The 27,617-nt window shown below is 38.7% G+C and overlaps 1 protein-coding gene across 6 annotated transcripts in view; it reads left to right on the forward strand.

Annotated features, from left to right (window-relative positions):
• Positions 1-208: 208 nt before the first annotated feature.
• The window catches only part of ANAPC1 (anaphase promoting complex subunit 1), a 96,224-nt gene continuing 68,815 nt past the window's right edge, over positions 209-27,617 (forward strand). For 3 of the 6 annotated variants that reach the window (XM_042982009.1, XM_042982013.1, XM_042982014.1), the window contains exons 1-14: positions 209-460; positions 2,197-2,433; positions 3,970-4,131; positions 9,627-9,678; positions 9,900-10,000; positions 10,659-10,741; positions 12,088-12,161; positions 14,456-14,601; positions 14,826-15,046; positions 15,744-15,953; positions 18,502-18,597; positions 20,019-20,109; positions 20,229-20,294; positions 24,040-24,174. In XM_042982009.1, the coding sequence (XP_042837943.1) occupies positions 2,221-2,433; positions 3,970-4,131; positions 9,627-9,678; positions 9,900-10,000; positions 10,659-10,741; positions 12,088-12,161; positions 14,456-14,601; positions 14,826-15,046; positions 15,744-15,953; positions 18,502-18,597; positions 20,019-20,109; positions 20,229-20,294; positions 24,040-24,174 (1,650 nt within the window). In that variant the 5' untranslated portion in view covers positions 209-460; positions 2,197-2,220. Of the gene's footprint in view, positions 461-1,087; positions 1,206-1,228; positions 1,460-1,502; positions 2,434-3,969; positions 4,132-9,626; positions 9,679-9,899; positions 10,001-10,658; positions 10,742-12,087; positions 12,162-14,455; positions 14,602-14,825; positions 15,047-15,743; positions 15,954-18,501; positions 18,598-20,018; positions 20,110-20,228; positions 20,295-24,039; positions 24,175-27,617 lie in introns of those variants that run through there. The other 3 variants (XM_042982012.1, XM_042982011.1, XM_042982010.1) reach the window with 3 other exon arrangements.

Genomic DNA, 27,617 nt, shown 5'->3' on the forward strand with positions numbered 1-27,617 from the left:
AAGATCTGGACGCCAGGAGGGGGCCCATCACGGTACAGGTTCCGGCAAAGGCGCCGAGGGTTTCGACACCTTCGCTGCACTCCCAAGAGAGGTTGAAAAACACAACTCCTTTCTTCCTGCAACTGCGCAGGCGCTAGGACCAAAGTCCCGCCGCGCGCCTCCCGCGACGCCCCACCCCGCCCCGCCCCTGCGCGAGGCAGGACGGGAAAGCAAAGATGGAAGCGTCCATTTGAACATCTCGCCTGAGTGGCTTCTCTGCACGCCTGCTTGTCGTTCGCAGTCGCGTCCGTAGCTGCTGCCCATTCTTCCTCCGGAATAGGGGAGGGAGAGGGAATGAGAAGTGGCAGCGGCCGAGGAGTCACCGTGACCGACCCCACCGCTGCCCTCGGGCCCCCTCGGCCCCCGCGCCTCCGGGGAGCAGCCGGGGCTCGCCGCGCCTGACGCGTCCCGAGTTACACAGGTGCGGGCTCGGGCCCGCAGCGTCCGGTGATTCACCACATGTCTTACGACCTCGCACCCGCCCCGAGGTTGACCTGCATCCGGTGACCGGAGGGCTGGGAGTCCAGGGGCAGGCCCTAGGCGCCCGTTTGCGCCAAGGGGTCCTCGGCCTGCGGGCTGGGCTTTCCGGGGTGCACCTCCCCGCTCCACTCCTCGTTGACTTCCTTCCTGAGCTGGACGCGGTGTCCCATGTGGGCCTCAGCTTCTCTACGGCTCCTTGCTTCTCGGACAGAATTTTCTGAGGCCCAGGGACTTAGCTTTTTGGTTTCACCTAACCCTAAGGAGGCCGAGGAAGCGTTGCCTTTTTGCGGAGACTCTACGCGAGATGCGTTTCCTGTGCATTTGGGTCTCCTCTTAAGGCAGTTTTGTGGTTACCTTTGGCAGGGTAGTTTTTGTTCCTAGTAACCAATGTTCATATCTTGATTCATCTTATTAATGTAACATAGTACTTTTATTTGTAGCTTTCTTTGTTGCTCTAATGAGTAAACGTAAAAATTTGGGGTACTTTAAAAGTATTAAAGATGTTCTAATCGTACAAAAAGATATTGTACTGTTAAATTAATTCTGTAATAATGTAATTTTCTTGAAGATTTGATAGAATAACATTTTGAAATTGCACAACTGAAGTTGGACAAAGTCACAAGGTTAATGCTGGCCATCCTGTTGACTAGGAAATAGGAAGACCAGCTGAGTTTTGTTGTTTTCTTGTAAGTTTTGCAAGGCACTCTATTAGTTATGTCCTAAGTTCAAGTGTTCTCAATTCTGAATTTCAGCAGGAGGAAATAAGTGCCACGATTGTGACATACAGTTATCTAAGGAATGTTGATTCACAGCAAAATAGCTTTGCAACTCTGCTGCATAGAAACTACAGAGGCTTTGAGATAGTGCAGCAATGAAAACTACTGATGCCAAAAAAACCTCAGATGAGAAATCTGTGTCAAATTTAATTGCATTCTTAATTGTGAGTGTTTTTCAGACGCTAAAGGTTATCTGTAGTGGTTTTCAGACGCTAAAGGTTATATGTTTGTTCTGATTTCTGTGTTCAAGGATTGCAGTTTAAATGTGATGCTGCAAAACCTATTTCTAATGTAGGTCTTGTCTCAGAGACAGAACTGGCATCCACCAGATATACCACCTTATAGAATATGGGAATTTTATTAGTTGTCAATTACTGTATGTAGCAGTGTTTTGGAGGTAAAGGAGCGTTTTTCCATCTAGAGCTCATCTACGTCTTTGCAGTAATGAGCTGTAGTGTAATAGATTGTGTTAATTAAAAGCTAGCACTCTTAAATTTGCTATAAGCATGACTTTTCCATGGCCAGGGTTATTCATGCCTTGGTTCTGGTTTCACCAAAAATTGGAATTGGTTGTAGTTATATGTTTAAGTGAATTGGCATGTCAAAACTGGTGATGACATTTGATTTGATAGTTTGTTAGGTCTTTTGTGGACTGGTCTACTAAAAGCCGTATTTCAACTTCTGATGAGTTAGCGGTAACGTGTTTTTGTTTGTTTCATTCCAATATGCCAGTGATCCTTTAGGTATGCCTTTCATGGAATCTGGAACGCCCTTTGATATTATGATTACACGTACATCTATATAATATGATAGGATTAATGACTCTTTTGTTTACTTTTATGATCTTTGTATTCTGGTTTTGACTCTAGAAGCTGACCAGAATGTGTTTGAATTCATGCAGAAATAATGTTGATATTTGGAACCCATGTCGAACTTCTATGAAGAAAGGGCAACAATGATTGCAGCCGGGGATTTGCAGGAATTTGTTCCTTTTGGTCGAGACCACTGCAAGCACCACCCTAATGCTTTGAACCTTCAGCTTCGCCAGCTGCAGCCAGCCTCTGAGTTATGGTCTTCTGATGGTGCTGCTGGCTTGGTGGGATCCCTTCAGGAGGTTACAATCCACGAGAAACAGAAGGTTCCATTAAGTTTCCCATTATATTTTTGAAATTAGAGAGATGTGATCTATTTATAATTTAAGGTTACTCAGATGCAACTGAGGAATGTAATGCTACTTGGGGGGTAGAGATTCAGATTTGGTAATTACAGTAAAAGCTAGAATAATTACATTATTGTATTATGGTGTCATAGCTGTTTAGACATGTATAACTAATGATTTCATAATGGAATTCAAATTCAGTAGTATGGTTATGGTCTATTTTGTGTTTATTTTTTATAAAGTTTATTTATTTTGGGAGGCTGTGCCTGCCAGCGGGGTAGGGGTGGGGGTGGCAGAGGAGAGGGAGAGAAAGAGAGAAAGAGAATCCCAAGTGGAAATCCTGTGCTGTGCGGAGCCTGATGCTCAATGCAGGGCTCGGACTCACAAACCATGAGATCATGACCTGAGCTGAAATCAAGAGTTGGATGCTCAACCGACGGAGCCACCAGGCTTGATTATGGTCTATTTTGAACCTCTTTCTCTTTGCTTAGTATGTGGAGACCAGATTTCATGTTATTTGATGAGTAGATGGTAGAGTTAGAAATGGTCCCTGCCACAAAAGACCTGGGTGTTTCTTCTTTTTTTTAAATTAAATTAAATTAAATTAAATTAAATTTAATTTAATTTAATTTAATTTAATTAGAGAGAGTGAGCGAGAGAGTGTGCACTTGAGTCGGGGAGAGGGGCAGAGGGAGAGTGGGAGAGAATCTTAAGCAGGCTCCATGTTCAGTGTGGAGCCTGACACGGGGCTAGATCCCATGACCCTGGGATCACAACCTGAGGCGAAATCCAGGGTCGGACGCTCAACTCGCTGAGCCACCCAGGCACCCCAAAACCTGAACGTTTCTAGAGGAGGAAACAAATGCTATACAAATAGATAGTGTAGTAATTCTTACATAGGGGAGTGAGATACAAGTGTGTGTCAGAAAATCAGTCTTTCCTGCCTTCCATTTCCTTATCCCTTTGGGATAACAAAATCTCAGGGAGGGGAGGCTTATGTAGTTAGAAATCTAAACCTTTCTCGCTCCCATTCATTTTGATGGGTAGGACAAGGGGAAGAAGGTGAGTGTATATGTTGTTGTGAAACTGGGAAATAAGCATTGTGTATAAACTCCACCAGTGATTCCCACGTGTACTTCACTGCTCCCTTGCATCACCCCCGTATATGCTTAATATACCTTTTTTGTGTCCCGAGTATGTTGGTTTCATTTTTGGATCTATAGATAAGGTATGAGGTTTGTTGATAAGGTGTAATATTTTTGGCAGAATAATATATTAGTATAAGGCAGTTAATAGAATTTTTGAGTAAATTCTTATTCATAAAATCCTGTAAGATTTACACACCCATCATGTTAATCGGTGGCATCAAACCTTCTAAGAGCTGGGTTTGGATTGTGTCTTACTCCAGAGAGAGAGTAAGAGACTTATATTTGGATGACCGTTTGATTTAATGTCTTGTCCCATACAATTGAGAAAGTGCTTTATTAACCTGTCTTACATGTATTAATTTTTAAGGAAAGCTGGCAGTTAAGGAAAGGTGTCAGCGAAATTGGAGAAGAAGTGGATTATGATGAGGAACTCTACGTGGCTGGAAATATGGTGATCTGGAGCAAAGGAAGTAAAAGCCAGGCATTAGCTGTTTATAAAGCATTTACAGTTGACAGTCCTGTTCAGCAGGTGAGTTGATTTGAATTTTAGCATTTGGTCGATTACTTAACACTTAAATACAACAAACTTTTGTATTAAAATGTAACAGAAATGATGGGGTGCCTGGGTGGCTCAGTCGGTTAAGTGTCCAACTTCAGCTTAGGTCATGATCTCACGGTTCGTGAGTTCGAGCCCCGCGTTGGGCTCTGTGCTGACAGCCCAGAGCCTGGAGCCTGCTTCATGTTCTATGTCTCCCTCTCTCTCTGCCCCTCCCCTGCTCATGCTGTCTCTCTCTGTCTCTCAAAAATAAATAAACATTAAAAAAAAATTTTTTTTTAATTTAACAGAAATGATAAAAACATAGCATAATGATCCCAGCAACTGGATGTATATTTTAACATGTAGTGAAGATGATAGGAAAATAAAATTTCATTTGTTTTCTATATCATCACCTTTTTTATGCTATCTTTTGTCGGTTTAAGGATAATCTTTAAACATTGTCCTTGATTAATTTGATTTATTGTAAGTAAAAACTTATAAGACATTCAGGGTACAAAAATATTTTAACACATGATCACTATGATTGCAGAATATCTAATAAAAAAGATTGGGCTCATAGTAATACTAAAAGAGTAAGGGAAAGGAAATCCCTAGTTTGCTATCATTGTAGTTGGCTATTAAAACTAATTCTATCCTGAAATTGGTAATTAAAAGGAAAGAATTAAACATTTGCCCTGCCTTTTTGGAAGACATGCAATTCATCTCCAATTAATGAAGGAAAACCCATATTTATAGTAGACCGGTGAATAAATAAGGGAGTGGTAGAATTAGAAAATCCCCATTTTTTTAAAATAAGAATTTATTTAATTTGTTTTTTAATTTATATCCAAGTTAGTTAGCATATAGTGGAACAATGATTTCAGGAGTAGATTCCTTAATGCCTTAAGATGTTTTCTTTTTTTTTTTTTTTTAACAATTTTTTTAATGTTTATTTTTGACAGAGAAAGAGAGACAGAGCATGAGTGGGGGAGGGGCAGAGAGAGAGGGAGACACAGAATCTGAAGCAGGCTCCAGGCTCTGAGCTGTCAGCATAGAGACCGACGTGGGGCTCGAACTCACAAACTGTGAGATCATGACCTGGGCCGAAGTCGGATGCTCAACCAACTGAGCCATACAGGCACCCCAACCTTAAGACGTTTTCTAGTCCTTACCCTCAAAGATGGTTTTCAGAGGTAGGTAAAGATAGAGAAGGCTTACTTATCAATATGGGAAGGAAATAAATGGAAAAAAAAAACCCTGAATATATTCCTGGACAGAATCAAGATTCAAAATGAGTTTGACAGACTTGGATATAGACTAAAACAAATGAAATAAGGCTTAGATATGGTTAGGATTAATAGAAAGGTCGGAAGCTGAATCAGAGATTGTTATAGCTGTAGAGATCCTGTTTTGAATTCAAAGAATTAATTGAATTAATTCGAATTGGAGAAGATGGCCTTTAATAGTTTCTCACATAGAAATTCTCTGAAAAAGTTTTAGTTGACTGCATGTCGCTATGAACTGTGGCTTTTGCTGGACAGACATAAAAGCAGCAAACAAATCCATTGATATTGGCTGGCCTGATCACACTTGGAACATGGGTCTACTCTTTTTTTTCTTTTCTTTTAATTGACATCCCAATTAGTTAGCATATAGTGCAACAATGATTTCGGGAGTAGATTTCTTAATGCCCCTTACCCATTTAGCCCATCCCCCTTCCCACACCTCCTCCAGTAACCCTCTGTTTGTTCTCCATATTTAAGAGTCTCTTCTGTTTTGTCCCCCTCCCTGTTTTTATATTATTTTTGTTTCCCTTCCCTTCTGTTCATCTGTTTTGTCTCTTAAAGTCCTCATATGAAGGAAGTCATATGATATTTGTCTTTCTCTGACTAATTTCGTTTAGCATATTACCCTCCAGTTCCATCCACGTAGTTGCAAATCATTCTTTTTGATTGCCAAGTAATACTCCGTTGTATATATATATGTGTGTGTATATATGTATATATATATATATATATACATATATACACACACACACACCACCTCTTCTTTATCCATTCATCCGAAAATCACCATTTTTTAGCATCCAAGGTAATAACTGATTCAGACAAAGATTGTAAATGGACACTAACACTTTTGGGTAAAAGGATATGACCATGGCACCAAAGTGTTGCCCTCTGGATTGTTTGTAATGTGGAGGGACACTGTATCTCTACTTTGGAGGTATCTGTTATTCTCCACCTCAACCAGATTGATTGAGTTTATCATCAATGATAGTGGGACAAAGGAGTGATATGCGCCTCCAGCTGTAATGCAGCACGAGGTATGGTGATGTCAGCCTACTACCTTTTCTTCTCAAATACTTAACTTGAATATCTAGACCTAATTTTCAATTATAGGAAATGATGGGGACTAGAGGATCAATTTGTAAACTATCATGAGATGAGAAGTGGGTTGGAGGTGTAGATGAAACAAGAATGGCCAAAGGTTGGTAATTATTGAAGCTGGCTGATGGGACTTATGTTACTCTGTTTACTTGATATATGTTTAAAATTTCCCATAATAGAAAATTTAAAGAAAAAACACCATGAGAAAACAATTGGGGGCACAGTCTAGATTCTGGTCTCTTTAGAAAGTCAGGGAGAAAGAAAAGAAGGTGGAGACCTGTCTAGATTAAAAGGAGACTAAAGGGGCATCGCCAAATGCAATATTTTTTGAAACTTGTTAAGTGAACTTTGAATCCTGGTTCTAGAAAATGAGCTAAAAAAGACAGTTTTGGGAAAATTTGAAAATTTGAAAAAGTTGCAAATGGAATGGATATTAAGTGATGTTCAAAAATCATTTTTTTCTTAGGCAGGATAATGGTTTTGTGGCTATATAGGAAACCATGTTTATTTATAGGAAGTGCATGATGAAGTGTTTAGGGGTAAAGTGTCATGATGTGTAATTCAAATAGTGTCCCCTCAATCCCACGTGAACGCAAATGTATGTATATAAACAGATATGGCAAACTATTAGTAACTTAGATTTAGGTGAGACAGGTGTTCAGTGTAAAGAGAGTGATGGAAAAACATGACTTTGTCTAAGTTCAGAATGGCTGTATGCAGGGTGTGGCTATGGGTAGATGCTGGCAGGTATTGGATAGATCCGAACTTACACTCGTATGTGAACCAAGGAATTTGTATTTTAAACTGTATGCAGAAGGCAGCTTATCCCCTACGTTGCAAATGGAAAGTACATGATCAGTTTTGTATTTTGAGAAGTGATTAGTTTGGTGGGAGCATATAGGACTGACTGGAGAGACTGTTGCCTGGAATACTGTTTGGTGGTGGTTCAGGCGAAAGAGATCGGCGCCTGAAGACAATGGGGAGATGGAGGCGAGAGACAAGGCTGAGGGAGATAGGTAGAGAGGGGCAAGTGACTTCTTAGATATTAGGGGTAAAGGAGACTGAAGTATCTAGTTTTACAGCCTGGGAGGGTAGAGTTTCATAAGAGGAAGTTGAGACTGAGGTGCAGTGCAGACTTTGGACATTTCAGATTGGAGTGCAGCTCTGGTGCCTGCTTTTCTCTGAACTTGTATTTGCTAAAATGTCATTAAAAACCCCTACAACTCAACAACAGCAGAGCAAGCAGTCCAATTAAAAAATGGGCACAGGACTTAAGTAGACATTTCTCTAAAGATCTACAAATGGCCAATAAGCGCATGAAAAGACGCTCAACATCATTAGTTATCAGGCAAATGCAAATCAAAACCACGGTGAGATACCACTTCACACCTACTAGGATGATGATTATTAAAAAAAAACAAAGATAACAAGTGTTGGTGAGGATGTTGAGAAATTGGAACGCTGTGCATTGCTGGTGGGAATGGAAAGTAACCACTGTGGAAAACAGTTTGGTGGTTCCTCCAAAAGGTAAATATAGGATTACCATATGATCTAGGAATTCCACTTGTAGGTATATCCTCAAAAGAGTTGAAAGCCGGGAGGGGCGCCTGGGTGGCTCAGTTGTTTGTCTGACTCTTGATTCGGTTCAGGTCATCTCGTGGTTCATGGGTTCGAGCCCTGTGTCGGATTCTGTGCTGACAGTGAAGACCCTGCTTGGGATATTCATTCTCTCTCTCTCTCTCTCTCTCTCTCTCTCTCAAAATAAATAAGTAAACTAAAAAGAATTGAAAGCAGGGACTCAGACCAATACTTGTATACCAGTATTCATGGCAGTGCCCTTTACAGTAGCCGGAAGGTAGAACCAGTCCAGGTGTCCAAACACAGATGAATGGATAAGCAATGTGTGCTGTATACATACAGAGGATTATTATTCAGCCTTAAAAAATGCAGGAAATTCTGATACTACAACATGGCAAAACATCGAAAGTATGGTAAGGTAGACACAAAAGGACAAGTCCTGTGTGATTCCAGTTTCACGAGGCTCTTAGAAGAGGCAAATTCATAGAGACAGAAAGTAGTATAAAGGTTACTAGGGGCAGGGAGGAGGGAGAAATGGGGAGTCAGTGTTTAATGGGTACAGTTTCTGATTGGGGTGATGAGAAAGTTCCAGAAGTAGATAGTGATGAGGTTGTACAACATTGTGAATGTGTTTAATGCCACTGAATTTGTACACTTACACATGGTTAAAGTGGTAAATTTATATCTTACTACAATTACAAAAACGTACAAAATGCCGTTAAACAATTTCAATAAGTGATTGTTAAGCATGCTAGTTGAAGTCTAATGGCTTTTCCTAGTTTGAATTTTACAAGTGGGGCCTTTAAGGAAAATGTTAATTTTTCTAAAGATTTTTTCTTTTTTTTCTTTTTTCTTTTTTTTTTTTTTAATGTTTATTATTTATTCTTGAGAGAGAGACAGAATGAGAGTGGGCAGGGGCGGAGAGAGGGAGACACAGAATCTGAAGTAGGCTCCAGTCTCTGAACTGTCGGCACAGAGCCTGACAAAGGGCTTGAACCCACAAGCATGAGATCATGACCTGAGCTGAAGTCGGACGCATAACCAACTGAGCCACCCAGGCGCCCCTAAAGATTTTTTCTAAAGTGAGTCTAGGACAGTCTAAGAATGATGAGATCATTATGTAAGTCTGGAGATTATAAAATAGCTTGGCAATTTTGAACTCTTATGATAACCTTTTAACTTTGTATAGTAAGCTTTACTAATGTAATCACCTATAATAGAGGGTGGGCCATTATTTGAATTGACTTTTGCTGCAGGGCTTCTGTCCAGTAGGTTTTTGGATTTTCGTCTTCCCTTCTCTTTTCCTAAAACTTATTTGCGAACATAGTTTGTCTTTCCTTATAATATTTATCATTAATTAAGTCTGATTTTATCATTTTTTGTTCCCGTGGTGTATTATATTGAGCTGATGAGGAGGGACAGGTATGATGTAGGTGTCATTGCTATTAGTCAGATGCCATTAGTGAATAGGTTATCATTTAGATACAGTTTTCTCAGGTAAGCATTTTGTTTTGATTTTAGGCATTGTGGTGTGACTTCATCATATCACAGGATAAATCTGAGAAGGCCTACAGTAAGTTTCTTTTTGAAATTTCATTTCATCTTACTCTAAATGTTTCTCTGCTTGTTTTTTTTGTTGCTGTTGTTGTTCAAAATATGTAGTCACTAATAATAGTGGTTCAACCTATGCATTTTTATATGGTACATTAAAGAATTTGTGCTGTTGGGAATTGGCAGTTTCTGATTGTTGGGATTTTTTTTTTAATGAATAAATCTTGTACCTTTTTTTTTCAGGTAGTGATGAAGTAGAAAAATGCATATGTATATTGCAAAGCTCATGTATTAACATGCATAGCATAGAAGGAAAGGATTATATAGCTTCTTTACCTTTCCAGGTAAGTTGAGTGTTTCACTGTTTTTGTATTTTGTTGGAGAATATTCTTGAATTAATTGGTTGTAGAAGTATTGCTGTTCTTATATCTTGTAGTAATCAAGAATGTTATTTTTATTAATTTAAAGTAACCAAATTTTAATAGCTTTAATATACTATTTTTCCATCCTTTGCACAAAAAATAAATTATTTAATGAAGTAAATTGAATTACGGGTTTTTTCTCCTGAGAGATTTTTTTCAGTTTAAATTTTAAAAAGAAATCATTTTGGAATATTAAAGCACATAAGCAATAGTAGTCTTTTTCCTGTTTCTCATCATCTTTTTCATACCTAGTGCTATTGTTAAAATTTTATCACATTGTCATTTTGGTACTAGTATTAGCCAGTGGCAGGGATTTCTGACTGAGCTCTTGCTTAGATTTGATTTTGTCTTGGACTTAAAAAAAAAATATATATATATATATGTGTGTGTGTGTGTGTGTGTGTACACATATATATGTACACATATATATGTATACACACATATATGTATAGTTAATGATCATGTTTGGAAAAGCTTTTATTAAATTGGAAGAAAATCTAATGCTCTATAGTTTCTTAAGCACATGTTATGAAGAGTAGTTTCTTTTACTTCTGTTTTTTCCTATCCTTTTACCTGATAGGTTGCAAATGTTTGGCCCACCAAATATGGGTTGTTGTTTGAACGAAGCAGTTCTACACATGAGTTACCTCCAGGTCCACCCAGGTATTCAGCTTACTCAGTTCAGTATATTATTGTTCAGGCTTTTTTGATGTTTTGAGGTAAAATTTTTCACCTAAAAGTTTGGGATGATGATAATTTCCATGAGCTCTATTTCTGACTTGGCACTGAATTATTTCTGCTTCCTCCCATCCACCTCACCCCATAGTAAAATTAAACAACCACATACTGTAGATAAAAAGACTCAGTTCTTAGCGCTGTCATTTTTTCATTGTGTTACTTTGGGCAGGTCATTAGAGCTTTCTTAGCTTTAGTTTCCTTACCTGTTACAGAAGTACGATCATTTACTCTTAGGATTGATGCAAAGATTAAATGAGCTAATGTATGTAATCTTTGAAATAGGACTTAGTACATATTAGGTGTGCAGTAAATGGTAGGTGCTTATTAGTAACATCTTTACCTTGTCTCCCTAATAAATTTTGAGCTTAGTGAAGGGCATGAGCATACAGTACCTGTCATAGCCTGGTACAAGTAGTGGACACTTGCATGTATGTTTGTATGTATGTATTTTTAAATGTGTATTTTTGAGAGAGAGAGGGACAGAGGATCTGAAGTAAGCTCTGTGCTAACAGCTTTAATCCTTACAGTGCAGAGCCTGACATGGGGCTTGAACCCACCAACTGTGAGATGATTATGAACTGAGCGGAAGTCGGACGCTTACCTGACTGAGCCACCCAGGCCCCCCCCCCCAACCCTTTTTTAAAAGTTTATTGACAATTTTTAAAAAATTGCTTAAAGATTTTAATCTTGCTGTGTTTAGATAGAAGGTCTGTTTTTTTTCTCTTCTTAAAAGTCACTCCTTAAAACAATGCCACCTTTTTATTTACTTGAAGTTTTCCTTCCCTTTTTGTTTTGTTTGTACTTCTTTGTAAATTGGTATAAGACACTAAATTTCTTTCTTAGTTGTCAAAGACACACTGCCACTAAGAGATGTTAAAAAAAAAAAAGAGCGCCTTATGCTTATTCATTACTCTGTTCTGTAATGTGATGACTGTTGTTTGGAGATATTCCTGGGCTGTACTGATTTCCATGAGAGAGAGAGAGAGAGAGAGACAGAGAGAGAGAGAGAGAAAGGGAGGGAGGGAGTGTGTGTGTGTGTGTGTGTGTGTATGTGTGTGTGTATGCACAGAATTACCATGTATAAGAGGAGGGATTTCTAGGAATGAAATAGAAGATACTGGGAAAAGTTTAGAGGGTTGCTTTTTGAGGCGACAGGTTTCTAGTTGCTTGTGGAATCTGGAGAAGGTACTTTTTTGCAGGCAAAGTGTAAAATTTGCATACAAATGGAATCATTTTGTGTTGGTGATTGATTTATATCTGTTTATTACTAGAGAACCTTTACCCACTATGTTCAGCATGCTGCATCCACTAGATGAAATAACTCCACTTGTTTGTAAATCTGGAAGTAAGTGTATTTTTATAAGTTCTTTCATATAAGCTTTTTTTTTGAGTTTGGGGGATAGGAAATTGAAGGAACTTTATATGAAAATTGGGCTTGTTTTATAGAAATAATATAGTTTAAACATTTTTATTATGAAATTTATACTAAAGCAAGATCTTCTTGAATACCATGTTTTAACAGTTATTCTTTTATTAAAAATAGGACCTGTATGGGGCACGTGAGTGGCTCAGTTGGTTAAGCGTCTGACTTTGGCACAGGTCATGATCTCATGTTTGTGGGTTCGAGCCTCGTGTTGGGCTCTGTGCTGACAGTTCAGAGCCTGGAGCCTGTTTCAGATTCTGTGTCTCCCTTTCTTTCTGACCCTCCCCCATTCGTGCTCTCTCTCTGTCTCAAAAATAAATAAACGTTAAGAAAAAAAATAGGACCTGTAATCAATCAGGAATATTGATATACTTGCTAACCTACCTGTAGATGGCTCTGGACTCTGTTCCTCAGTAATTAATAAGTAAATAAATAATACTTTGATAAACTTAAGTTTTTTGTTGTTGTTGAGGAAAAAATTGTAGTTTCTTCAGCCTGTATGTACTGTATAATTTTAGTGATTCACTTTCTCTGTGCATAATGAAATAATTTGCTGAGATGCAGAACTTTTAATACTTCTTACAGGTATTTCTAGATGCTTATTTTAATAATTTAAATGTGACCAAGTGTGATAAGTAATTGTAAATAATGAGGACTTGAAAACTGAAAAAATGTTTATATAGGTATATTAAAAAAATTTTTTTTTTAAACATTTTTCATTTTCGAGAGACAGAGAGAGCACAAGCGGGGGAGGGGCAGAGAGAGAGGAAGGCACAAATCTGAAGGAGGCTCCAGGCTCTGAGCTGTCAGCACGGAGCCTGACATGGGCCTCGAACTCACGAGCCGTGAGATCATGACCTGAGCTGAAGTCAATGCTTAACTGACTGAGCCACTCAGGCACCCCGAAATGTTTATATTTTTTGACCAATTTGGGACTTTATCCAAAGCACACAATATGAAATTTCATTGAAGTTTTAATCTTTTGTATCAGGGCTTGGCAGACTACAACACATGGGCTAAATCCAGCCAATAGCTTGTTTTTGTAAGGCTTATGTTTTTATGTTTTTAAAGTTTTTATGTTTTTATGTTTTTGAAGGGTTGTAGAAGAAAACATACAGAAATCAGTATGGGTCCACAAAGCCTAAGCTATTTATTCTCTGTTTTTTGTTTTTTTTTTTTTTACAGAAAAGCATGTTAGTAATTCTATATTATATTGGTAACAGTTACAACCTAAATAAATATGTTAGAGCCTGTGACTGAATGGTGTGAAGCCATTATTGATCATATTCTTGAATAATATTTAATAATATCAGGAATTACTCATAATGTTAAATAGAATATAAAACTGAATACAGTATGATTCTAATTTTGTAAAAGCATAAAAAGTTGTTACATATATAGGAGAAAACACTAGGAGGAATACTCCCTAATATGTTAATAGTAGATATTTTGAGATGGTGAAATTATGAGTGATTTTATTCATTTCTTTATGAAATACTTCTTATTTTTATAAAATAATTATTTAAAACTTAAAAAATATTTTGAGAGGGAAGCGTTGAGGAAGCTGGCTAATAAGGTTATAGAAATCAATTCAGGCTACTATAGAAGTAAAAGCTAAACTCACTAGGAAAAACTTATTTTGCATATATACTCAGTGTGTGTGTGTGTATATATATATATATATGTATATATATATATATTTTTTTTTTTTGCATATATACTCAGTAAATAGTAGTGTACTGTTCAACTGTGTTAGAATAGTTATTATAAAGGACAGATTTCATACAGAAGAACAGTAAAGCAGTGAAACTTGGCAGAATATTTGATTGCAATTTTCAAATCAGTCAGCTGTTGAGTAGTCACAGACCTTCTACCTGTGGCTGATTTAATGGTGAGTAGGCACAAATTTTCATCATTGGATTGCATGTATGTGGAATTGAAACTGGTAACACTCTTATCTTTAATGTATTTTGAGGGAGTTGATACCCAAAGTGAATTTATTAAAAATTCAGGGTGGTTATATAATTATATGTAATTATATACAAAACATATAATTATATGTAATAAATACATATAAATATATATTATATGTAAAATACATATAATTATGGATTTTGTGTCTTAATTGGCTTGGTTTCTCTTTAGGAGTTGCATGAAGTTTCTTCATAAAGAACTGTCTTATGAAATTCATTGGTCATTTCTGTTTTATCTTTAAGGTCTTTTTGGTTCATCAAGAGTGCAATATGTTGTAGATCATGCCATGAAAATTGTTTTTCTCAACACTGACCCTTCCATTATAATGACCTATGACACTGTTCAAAGTTTGCATTCTGTGTGGGCTCTCCGGAGAGTCAAAACAGAGGTAAGGATAGAGGCAAGTCACTTGTTAATATGAAAGGATTTTAACACTGAGAACTTTCACATGTATTTGGAAGAATCATTTGTGAAATGGATTGAGCTTCTTAGGAAAAAAAAAATATTGTGTCTTTAATAACTGGCTTCTACCCTGAATTCTCACCAGGAAATAACCCTTTTGATCTAATTATTGCCTTTTTTTTCCCCCCCTTCTCATCATTTTGACTTAAGGAAGAGAATGTTGTCTTAAAGTTCTCTGAACAGGGGGGAACCCCACAGAATGTGGCCACTAGTAGCTCCCTCACAGCACACCTCAGAAGCCTCTCCAAAGGAGATTCCCCCGTGGCTTCACCTTTCCAGAATTACTCCTCCATTCACAGTCAGAGTCGCTCGACCTCCTCACCCAGTCTCCACTCTCGTTCACCTTCTATTTCCAACATGGCAGCTCTAAGGTGGGAATTAAGTGTGGAAGTGTTTCCTTGTTTTAAACAAGATATCCCAAGAAAGAGATACTTTCTTCTCAAACTTTCTCTTAATGTTTTGAAGGATTTAAAATTTCTGTTGACAACTCTTGGGGTATTTTTTAGGGAAAATAGCTATTATCCCAGTTGTTTTACTTTTGCTAAGACATCTAGGTCTCCTGGCAGTTTTATAAAAGAAGTCCTATTTAGAAGCTGCCTGTTGTCATCAGATTGGTTGCCTCATTTCTTCCACTGAGTGACAGCAATTTGATGAATATTAGTTGCAAATAAATATATGTGTGTATTTTTTTGGTCTTAATTTGCATTAGCATTTTTGTTTTTGTTAATATCTATCTGGTAATAGAGGGGCATAGTTTTGTTGGTATGTACATGTCTGAATATATAGGAATGTAGTTTGGACCTTTTTTGAATAATATAAACAGTTCATTTTCTAAGACAGAAAATGAACTCAAGCTTCAGTTTTTAAAAGGATGAATTCTAACAAGAATTTTAAATCTTTAGAATATGTTAATGTGAACCATTTAATTATTCCCTTAAAAAAATGTTTTTCTGATTGGGATTAAGCCATGAATGCACTCGGTACATAGTTTTGGAAAGTATGATTGGAAAGCGTGTTCTGTCAGCCTGCCTTATTAACTGTGATGCCCTCTCTCTGTTTATTTTGCAGTCGTGCTCATTCTCCTGCCTTAGGAGTGCACTCTTTTTCAGGGGTGCAGAGGTTCAACCTTTCAAGCCATAATCAGTCTCCAAAGAGACATAGTATTTCTCATTCTCCGAATAGTAATTCTAATGGCTCCTTCCTTGCACCAGAAACAGAGCCAATTGTTCCTGAACTTTGTATTGACCATTTGTGGACAGAAACGATTACTAATATAAGGTTTGGAGTATATATTTTTATATCCAAAGAAAAATGTTGATATAAGTCTTAGAAATTACTTGGTATTTTGCCTGAAGTTTCCTTTTAATTTTTTAATATAATCCGTTGTTAATATTTATAAAAATACAGAGATAAATGTTAAGGCTACATCGGTTCCAATAGAGGATATTAGTGATATTAAAATGATTATAAAAATATTCTTTTATCATTTCCTATTTCTTCCTTAGTAGTAATAATCTCTCAGATTTGAGGTGTTTGATGTTTTAGAGAGATTAATGATGTTTCTGTAGATTAAGAAACCTGGGATTTTATAGCACTTTTTTTTTAAAGTTTTCTCTTTATGTTGGTTGAGTGTCAGCTGTTGTTTTTGGGAAACACAACTCAGACCTCTGTTCTGCGTGGTCTCCTTTTATGTTCTCTTTGATCATTTATTAATTCAGCCCACTCCAGTGTGTGTGCTACTGGCTGTGGGTTCATAGGCAAATTGGTCACTGTCCCTGTTCAAAAAGAGACAGCTAAAGGATGGTGACACAGAGGCAAGTGCCTACTCTTTGGTAGGGCTTTGGGAAGATGAATAGGTATTTGCCGGGTGGGAAAGGGAAGAAGGGCACATAGGCAGGGGGATCAGAAGTTCAGAAGTATGAGTGTGTGGTATGTGTAAATACTCTCGCTTTGCTTGTGCAGGAAGGAAGGGCAAGTGCTGAGAAAGGGGCGGCTTGAGAGAGAGAGAGAGATTACCCTTTACAGATGGTCTGTTTAATGAGGGCTGTTAAGGAGGTGCTTTGTGTGTGGGTCATAAACTCAGGGGAAAGAGCAGAGCAATAAATGTGGAAGGAAGTTGTTGGCTTATAAGTGATGACTGAGGCAAGGAGGTGGGTTGGAAGTTAAGGAGTGTGTGGAAGTTGGGTTCCTGGAGGGCCTGTGGATGAGCTTGCAGTTGCAGAGGTTCTGGAAGCTGGCATCATGCAGTAATCCTGTGCACATGTGTATAGGCCTCTTCCTAAGGAGAAGGTTTAAATACTCAGTATATGCTCATAAGGGGTCTCAGACTTCCAAATAGTTGATCAGGTGGTATAGAGTCAGAGGGCTAGGGACTGAAATGTCGGAAACTTAAGTTTTTGGAAGTGAAAAGAGAAAAGAGACAAAACTGCTACAGAGAGACAAAGTGGGAGAGCGCAGGTGGGAGAAGCAGCAGAGTTGTCACGGGAAATAAGAAGAGAGAGCCTTTCAGAAAGAAAGCTGCCAGTATTGTCAGGTGCTGGTGAGGTGTGGCACTAAGAGATGAGCTCAGAGAGGAGGTACCTGGATGGCAGAGAGTTCACTGGTGACTTTGGCCAGAGCCCTTGGAGAGGGATTGTGGAGTGGAATGCAGTGGAAGAAGTAAATATGGACTGGGGGAGTGAACGTTGACATACAGATTATTTTAAGGATTGCCTTTGGGGATGAGGAAGCAAAAGAGGGAGTGTCAGGGTCAAGGGAGAATTTTGTTGTTGCTGAATTACATTAGAGAAAATTAGTCTTCGTGACTAAATGCATATCCCTAAAATGTAAGGACATCTTACCTAACCACAGTGCCATTTTTATACCCAGCCAATTAACAGTAAGTCCTTTATATGATTTAATATTCAGTCCATCCTCATGTTTCAAGATTTTTATCTTAATGTGAAAGAGTAGGCTGTAAGGAATATATCCAAAGTAGGGAAAGCATTAAAAAAATACAGGAGAGAGGAAATGATGAATGGAACGAGGAACCAGAAAGGAGCACAAGTGGAGAGATTAGGCTTTGGGGGGGGGTATTGGAGGGAGGTGGGCAGGTAGAGATGAAAGATGGGGATGGTTATCAGATACATAGGGCAGGAGATTGGGCTCAAGCCTTACAGCCGCATCTTCTCTGTGAAACAGAAGGCAAATGCATTTTCTTAGGGGTTAGGGAATGGGTATAGCTGCAGAAAGGTAAGGCTGTGAATACAATGTTGAAGTAGCTTCTCTGTTTTTGTTTCTTACAAATAAAAATTTCCTACATTTAAAAATCATTGTCTTTAAATATCTATTGGCAAATTGAAAATATTGCAGATCCTTATTTTACAGAATTATGGTTTTCTGTACCACTCCAGAAAGAAATCATTGGGAATTAGAGGTATGGTTTTAAAAAGAGGGATGAAGTAGAGCCTAATCTGAGAGGAAGAAAGGATAGATAGGAGAGGTCATGTTATAAGAAGTCTGACCCCTTATACCTTACAAGGGATAGGAATTCAAGTTTGCATTGCTTAGCAGTAGATAACTTTAATAATATGGAATTAAAAAGGTCACTGATAATGATTAAATTTATTATAATTTATTCCCCAAAAAAGCTGTGGAATGGACTCAGAGAGCTGAAAAGAATCCTAGAGATCATGAGGTTCTAATCTTAGAAGTGTTTTTTGGGTCTTCACTGTAACTGCTTGGCCCAAGTGGTTTTAAGATTTCTTGCAGAATATTTTCATTAATAGTTACCATGGTAGATTTTGGAACCAGCGTTGACGTCACTTTATTACCATATCTACTACAGAGAGAAAAATTCACAGGCCTCCAAAGTGTTTATTACGTCTGACCTATGTGGGCAGAAGTTCTTGTGCTTTTTAGTGGAGTCCGAGCTCCAGTTACGGTAAGTGCGTAGATTTCCCATTGATTCTGTGTAAGTAAACTTAGGGCTGCTTTTTCTTTTCTTTTTTTTTTGACTTAAGTAGCTTTACGGAAATATTTTACATACCAAAAGAATTAACATGTTTTAAGTGTACAGTTCAGTGATTTTTAGTAAACGTACAGGGCTAACGTAGCCATCACTGTAATCCAGTTTTATAACATTTCTGTCCCCTTAAAAATATCCCTTGTGTTTGATTTGCAGTCTGCTCACTCCCAACCTCAAATAACCACTTTATAGGCTTTCTGTCTAGTAGATCTGCCTTTTCTGGAGATTTTATAGAATCATACAAAATGTATTTTTTTTGTGGCTGACTTTTTTCACTTAGCATAATGATTTTTAAGATCTACCATGTTGTAACATGTATGAGTTCTTTATTCCCCTTGCTGTGTAGTAGTCCTTTGTGTAGATACACCACATTATGTTTATCCATTCATTGGTTGATGGACATTTGGTTTGTTTCCACTTTTTGACCATTGTGAATTATGCCCCGATGAACATTGGAGCAGAAATCTTTGTGTGGACATCTATGATTTCTTTTTTCTTGAAAAAGGAGTGAAATTGTTGGGTTGAATAGTAAATTCATGTTAACTTTTTAAGATACTGCCAAACTGCTTTCCAAATAGGCTGTGCCCTTTTGTATTCCCACCGGCAATCTATAAGAGTCCCAGTCTCTTTATTGTGGACAACATCAGATATTGTCAGTCTCTTTGTAGCCATTCTAGTGGGTGTGAGTGTTTTTAATTTGTATTTCCCTAATGACTTATGATGTTGAGCATTTCTCATGTGCTTATTAGCCATTCATTTATCTTCTTAGGTAAAATGTGTATTCAGATCTTTTGTCCACTTATTTACCTTTTTATTTTGAAATAATTATAAAACATAGGCAGTTGTAAAATAGTAGGGGGGATCCTGCATACCCTGCACTCTATTCGCCAAAGGTAACCTCTTCTATAACTATAGTACGATATCAAAACAAGGAAATTGACATTAGTACAATCCGCAGACCTTATTGTAAACCTTGTCGGTTTTACATGTACTCATTTGTGTGTGTTTGTATGATTCCATGAAGTTTTCCCACATGTTGGTTTGTGCAAACACCATAGTGAAAATACAGAGCTTTTTTATTACTTTAAAGATGTCCCTCATGCTGCTCTTTTATAGTCCCATACAACATACCCACCCACCCCCGTCCCTGACCCCTGGTGACCACTAATCTGTTCTCCACCTCTATAATTTTGTCATTTGAAAATGTTACATAAATGGAATCATACAATATGTAACCATTAGAAATTGGCTTTTTCCAGTCATTAGAATACCTTTGAGCTTGGTACAGCTTATTGCACATATCAGTAGTTTGTTTCTCTTTTTATTTTAATATTTAGCTGTGTAAAGTTTCAAGAGAGTAATGATAAAACTCAGCTCATCTTTGGCTCCATCACCAACATACACGCGAAGGATGCAGCTCCAGTGGAGGTAAATGCAGGCACATTTCTTGAGAAGTTGAAAATCTTTATGTTTTATAATTGCCCAGATTGGAAAATAAAATTTTTGTCTTTTTTTTTTTTTTTTTTTTTTTTTTTTTTTTTTTGCAGAAGATAGATACCATGCTGGTCCTTGAAGGCAGCGGAAACCTGGTGCTGTACACAGGAGTGGTTCGGGTAAGTAATATAGCATTTCATCCTTTTGTACGACAACCTCCTTGGTTATTATTTTTTAATGTTAATTTGTTTAATATTTAATATGAGTTACCCCCTGGCTGTAGGATTTGGCAGAAGATTTTTCTAAGAGTTGAAAACATGGTCTCCCGTTTAGGTTGGTTCCAGTTTGGAGGCCTGGGACTCACTGCCATTAGATGGATTGGTGCTATGAACCTGGCACAGATGGGGAACCTTTAATGAGTATAGATGGATTATTAAAAAGAAAAGTTAACCTGAAGTTTTATAAAGGATGTAGTTCTGAGGAGCGCCTGGGTAGCTCATTCGGTTAAGCGTCCGACTTCAGCTCAGGTCATGATCTTGCAGTCAGTGAGTTCGAGCCCTGCATCGGGCCCTGTGCTGACAGCTCGGAGCCTGAAGCCCGCTTCGGATTCTGTGTTTCCCTCTCTCTCTGCCCGTCCCCTGCTCATGCTCTGTCTCTCTCACTCTCAAAAATGAATAAATGTTATAAGAGACTCTTAAAAACTGAGAACAAACTAAGGGTTGATGGGGGGTGGGACGGAGGGGAGGGTGGGTGATGGGTATTGAGGAGGGCACCTTTTGGGATGAGCACTGGGTGTTGTATGGAAACCAGTTTGACAATAAATTTCATATATTGAAAGAAAAAAAAATGAATAAATGTTAAAAGAATGTAGTTTTGAAACTGATGTATGGGTAGCTTTGTTAAGTCTCAAAGTTTTTGTAAAGTTTCATTAAATGTATAATATGTTGGCCATATATATATTTTTTAACAGTTGTGACATTTACATACAGAATAATATAAATTTCACAAATTTAAATTATGAAATTTAAATATGTGTATATAATTTGAAGAATAATGAAGTGACCCTTCATGTAACCACTACCGGGTTAAGAACTAGAATGGTGCCAGTATCTTTATAGTCTGCAGGGTGTTCCCTGCCTCCCTCTGGACAGATACCATCCTGGCTTTTGTAATAAATCAGTTCCTTATTTTTATTAACTAGGTTTTTTGCAATTATCTACATGCCACTAAGGAGTAAGTTGTTTAGTTTTCCTTAAATTGGAATTTTTATATAAAGGAAATCATACTATATATGACTTCATTCTTTTGTTCAACATTATTATAATTTTTAGGTTTATCTATGTCAATGTGTAGCTGTTTACTCATTCACTGTTACATAGTAGTCCTTTGGTTTTACCAAAACTTTTACCATTTTACCGGCACTAGTATTTGTGTTACTTTGGTTGTTTCCTCTAATAATACTTTAAAAAAATTCTTACACACATCTCTTAACCTTCTGAGTCTATGCGTATTCATCTTGGCCATGTGGTGCCAAATTGTCATCCAAGGCTTAAGTTGTACCGGTTGTACTGGTCTACAACGTCTCCCTTTACTCCTTGCCTCCAGTGGTGTGTGAGTGTTCTGAACGCTGCTTTACATTCTTGTGAATCTGTAGTTCTGTTTGTATTTTTTCTTCTTCTTTTTTTAAATTTGTCTCCAAATTTGTGCCTTGTTACAGCTGGTTAGAATGGAAGTCTAGGTACCCTTCTTGGCCATTGTTGACGGGGTTGAGAGGTGGGGCACAGTTTTTCCCATGGTTATTGTCTAAAAGTTTTTGATCTTGTTAGGCTACTTCTTTCCTGATTCTTGGGCCAGGGAGAGCAGTATTTCTGGGGCCTGTATTTTTTTCTTTTGTCAGTTGTCTTAATGAGATTGTGGTCAGCACCAACTTCTGTGCTACCCAGAGGACAGCCTGAGAACTGAATGGTGTTACAGATCAGTGTTTAGTTATCACATCTTTTACGGTGTTATTGTTGGCCAGTTTCACACATGGCTCACTCAGAGGCCTGCACAGGATTTCATACACATATTTAAGAAATCCTTTTCTCTGATTCTTTCTTTTCCATTTTTCCTCTCACTTCCTAGTTGGGACAGAGAGGAGTTACTGCCGTGTTATTGCAGGGTGGGGATGGAACACAGTGCCTCACACACAATTTCTGTGGATGATGGAAGGGGAGAGGTATGCTGCCTTATTATTGTAGAATAAGGATGAAAGCCAGTGCTCCTCCCCCTTCATAGCTTTTGCACACCTTGGGGAGGTGCAGACGGGCTGCCTCTTGGCAGTGAAAGCAGCACTCTGTCCACAGTCTCTGCCCCTACAGTGCCTGATGAGGAGGGGAGGAGATACCACCTAGTTATGCAGGGCAGCCGAGCAAGATAGGCTTGGCTCACTGTCCCTATGCTGGGGGAGGGACGCCACCTGCAGAGGGAACAGTAGAACTCTGCTCTTAGTCTCCAGACCACAGCTGCTGAAAAGGAGGAGCCTGAGGGCCATGGTTTTTTTTCCTAGTGTTTTCCTGGAGTGGGGCAGGCATGGTGAAGGTGTTTCTGTCTTGCTTGGTCACTGTTTTCTTGACACTTTGTCTAAAAAGAGCAAGGTTTACCTGGGGCCTCTTGGTTTGCACCTGTGGCCATTTCTGGGTTGCAGGCCCCTTGAGAGCTTAAGACCTGCTTATGGAAAGAGTGAAAGAAACAAAAATGCCTAGGGAATCATCCTAGGTTTTTCCTGTTTCTTTGGCCCCTAGCCAATGTATTCCATTGTATTAACAATTTTGTGCAGATTCTGTTGTAACTACTGGGAGGAATAGCATGGAACGTGCTTACTCCGTATTTTCATTAACGTGAGGTCTCTTATAACATTTTAAAAGTTTTCTTAAAAATGTTTGTTTATTTTAAGAGAGAGAGAGCGTGAGCAGGGGAGGGGCAGAGAGAGAGAGAGAGAGTGAGAATCCCAAGCAGGCTCTGCACTGTCAGCTTGGAGCCCAAAGTGGGGCTCAAACCCACAAACCATGAGATCATGACCTGAGCCAAAATCAAGAGCTGTAGGCTCAACTGACTGAGCCACCCAGGTGTGCCCCCACCCCCCCACCCCGACCCCATAGCTTTTTAAAAACTTTATATATACTGGTTCTCTCATTTTGGTTTTTAATCCTGAAGATTTTGCTTGGGTGACGTTTATAATTTTATTAGCTTTTGAGTAGTATATTGACATATATGGATATTGTTAGAATTTCACTTAAATTCTGAATATTTCCTTTGAGGCTTGTTGGGAATTTTCAGCCTGTGTGGATGTGAATTTCTGTTGTGTTTTTCCTGAGAACCCCATGGATAGCTAAGATAAAGTTTTTTGAAGAAGAAATATTTGAGAGTTTATGAAGGAAGGCACATTATGAGCTCGAGAGCACAGTTTGGATTATGTTGGATTTAATTTCTGGAGCAACACTCAGCCCACTTTTTTAGCCCCTTGAAAGTAATTGATGTCCATTCTCTGCCTGGAGATTTAGTTAACAAGATTACTGCTTATAGTCTCTGAAAGCTTACTGTCCCTGCTGTCTCTACCACCAATATGGTAGGAAAATGCATAGTATATGGAATTTTGTACAACGTTGTGACTGTATTAGCATTCACCTTCCTTCCTGCCAGAAGGAAGTCATCAGTAATGAAGAGAAGGAATCAGACCAAGAGAAATGATACCAAGATATTTGTAGTTGGATGGTGGAATTTAATACATTACTAAAATTTTAATTCTTTTTGTTTTTTAGTCGTGTTTGGTGTGTAAAATTTGGTATGTCAAAAGAAATATATGCTTGTGTGCCGTAACAGTTTGTTTAAGGGTATGATACCTTAAAGCCAGTATTTTTGTCCACATCTTTTCATTGCTTACAGGTGGGAAAGGTTTTCATTCCGGGGCTGCCAGCTCCTTCCCTGACCATGTCTAACACAATGCCTCGGCCTAGCACTCCACTTGACAGTGTCAGTACTCCTAAGCCTCTCAGTAAACTACTTGGATCCTTGGATGAGGTAAGTAACGAACTAGGTATCGTCAAAAATTAATAGCGTTTTATTTTATTTTATTATTTTTAATTTATTTTTAATGTTTTTATTAGTTTTCAAGAGACAGGGAGTGAGCAGGGGAGGAGCAGAGAGAGGGAGACAGAGTCCGAAGCAGGCTCCAGGCTCTGAGCTGTCAGCACGGATCAAACTCGCAAATCGCCAGATCATGAACGGAGCTGATGTCAGATGCTTAACTGACTGAGCTGTCGAGGCGCCCCCCCCAAATTAAGGAAGGGGTGCCTTCTTTAAGGAAGTTTGGTCAGGGGTGCTTGGGTGGCTCAGTCGGTTAAGTGTCCAACTTCGGCTCGGGTCATGATCTCACAGTCTGTGAGTTTGAGCCTCGCGTCGGGCTCTGTACTGACAGCTCAGAGCCTGGAGCCTGCTTTAGATTTTATGTCTCCCCCTGTCTCTGCCCCTCCCCCACTCATGCTCTGTCTCGCTGTCTCTCAAAACTAAGTAAATGTTTATTTTTTAAAAATTTTTTTTATTATATGAAATTTATTGTCAAATTAGTTTCCATACAACACCCAGTGCTCATCCCAACAGATGCCCTCTTCAGTGCCCATCACCCACCCTCCCCTCCCTCCCACCCCCCATCAACCCTCAGTTTGTTCTCAGTTTTTAAGAGTCTCTTATGCTTTGGCTCTCTTCCACTCTAACCTCTTTTTTTTTTTTTCCCTTCCCCTCCCCCATGGGTTTCTGTTAAGTTTCTCAGGATCCACATAAGAGTGAAAACATATGGTATCTGTCTTTCTCTGTATGGCTTATTTCACTTAGCATCACACTCTCCAGTTCCATCCACGTTGCTACAAAGGGCCATATTTTGTTCTTTCTCATTGCCTCGTAGTACTCCATTATGTATATAAACCATAATTTCTTTATCCATTCATCAGTTGATGGACATTTAGGCTTTTTCCACAATTTGGCTATTGTTGAGAGTGCTGCTATAAACATTGGGGTACAAGTGCCCCTATGCATCAGTACTCCTGTATCCCTTGGGTAAATTCCTAGCAGTGCTACTGCTGGGTTATAGGGTAGGTCTATTTACTAAATAAATGTTTAAAGAAAAGAAATGTTAAAGAAGTTTGGTCAAAAATATTAGTTCTTCCCATGGTTTTTTTCTGTTTTAAAAATGACAGAATTGGAAGTTTAGCTAATACTTGTAGAATATATATGTTTTCAAACACAGATGGTTCAATACACATATTGACCTCCTTTGTGATGTGGAAGGTACTACAGAGATGAAAATAATACATTCTTTTTCATCTAGGAACCTCATAAATTGATTTGGGTGGAACAGACGTACTGTCTGCATGAAAAATGATAATTTAAGGCAGAGTATTGAGACTTACAAATGAGGAAGAGAGAGTAGCACAGCAGGTTTGCCGATAGGGAGTTATATCCTGATGGGTTGATGTGGCAGAACCAGAGGCTTCTATCTGAGAGGGGTGTCTGACTTGGTTTGGACCTTGAGGATAAGTAGGATATCTGTAGATGGAAAGGTGTATTTGGGGTAAAGAGGAATCATATAGGCATGGGTGTGGAGGCAGGTAAGTGCTGAAGATTTTTTATGCATATTCATATTTCTTTTTTTTTTCATATTCATATTTCTATCTAGTAGCATGCAAGACTCAAGTCTGTGGAATGAATGAATGCTTTTAAAAGTACAAGTAGCATGCTTATAAAAGTACAAGTAGCCTGGGTGGCTCAGTTGGTTAAGCATCTGACTCTTGATTTTGTGAGTTTGAGCGCTGCATTGGGCTCTGTGTTGTCAGTGCAGAGCTTGCTTTGGTTCCCTTGTCTCCCTCTGTCTCTGCCCCTCCCCCACTCTCACTCTCCCTCTCTGAAAAATAGTTTATTTTATTATGATTATTTTTTTAATGTTTATTTTTGAGAGAGAGAGAGAAGAGCCGAAGCAGGCTCTGTGTTGACAGCAGATAGCCTGATGTGGGGCTCGAACCCACGAATTGTGAGATCATGACCTGAGCCGAAGTTGGACACTTAACTGACTGAGCCACCCAGGCACCCCATAAACAGTTCATTTATAAAACAAAAACAAAAAACCAAAAACATACAAGTAGCCTGTTGGGTGGGGTAGGGTAGGGAGTGGGTAATAATAACTTGTTTTTGAGTCTATGTGCTAGGCACTGTTCTAAGTGTTTTTTATGTATAAACTCTTTTAATCCCTCAGAATGGGTTTGTTGGGAAGATACTGGTCCCCATTTGACAAATGGGTACATAGAGGGATAAGAAGGTTACATGTCCAAACTCATATAGCTAGTAAATGTTAGAGCTTGATTTATACTCTTACTAACACGCTCTTAAAGGCAGAGAGGATGAAAAGGTTTTTATTCTGAATGCTGTCGCCAGAAGATTTTTTGAGGTTTTTGAGGATGGAATTATAAATGTTAGGATCTGTGTTTAATTTAATTTAGTTAATTAATTAATTGGATGTTTGTTTATTTTTGGGAGAGGGCGTGCGCAAGAGAGTTCCGGGGGGACAGAGGATCCAAAGCGGGCTCTGTGCTGACTGCAGAGTGCCAGTGTGGGGCTCGAACTCACAAACCATGAGATCATGACCTGTGCTGAAGTTGGACGCTCAACCGACCGAGTCACCCAGGCACCCCAGGATCTGTGTTTTAGATGTTTGTCTTTGAACTGAAGATAGACCGGTGAAATTCTGAGTGTTTTCTGTGTTCATTCAGGAGGTGGGAAGAGGGTTGCAGTTATGGCAGCATATTGGAAAGGAGGGGAGTGACATAGAGATCTGGAGAAGTGGAAATGGCAGAGTCTGTCAGAGATTGCTTTTGTGCTGTGCTGGGGAGACGTGCTGGGGAACAAGGGTCAGAGTTCTCTGGGCAAGCTAGGTGGATACCCATGCTTACCTAGAAGCCTGGAGAAAGGAGGTCTGTATTTGAGAGACATTTGGGTGCAGATGTGTAGGGGAAGTTCAAAATGAAGTGTGGTACCAGCAGTTAATTGTGCCAGTTAATGTTTAGGTCCTGGTTTTATTTTCTAAATATGTGTAGTGTGGAGCTTTTTCCCTTTAAGCCAGGACATTTGTGGAACATTCAAAAGGGAGCAGGAGAAGTGTCAGAGTTTTGTGTGATTTGGAAGAATTTTTGTCTTTTATAATGTAAAATTGTTCCCAGTTTTCTTAGAATTCCATTAAGCTGTGATGGTTAGTGTCTTTGTGGTAGCCATGAGGTGACAAGATCACAGTATTACACATTGACCAATGGCTTTCCACATCTCTGGTTGACTGTGCACCAGACTTAGATTCAGGACCAACGGAACTCAGTTTTTGTGGCAGCTGTGGGAGTAGAAGCTTGTATTTAATAAATATACTTGATTGGCTGTCAGTGTTGACAAGGTATTCACTTAGAGATATCCTGTAATTTGAATTATAG

Source organism: Panthera tigris, chromosome A3 (genome assembly GCF_018350195.1).
Source record: "Panthera tigris isolate Pti1 chromosome A3, P.tigris_Pti1_mat1.1, whole genome shotgun sequence".
In the NCBI taxonomy this organism is placed as follows: domain Eukaryota; kingdom Metazoa; phylum Chordata; class Mammalia; order Carnivora; family Felidae; genus Panthera; species Panthera tigris.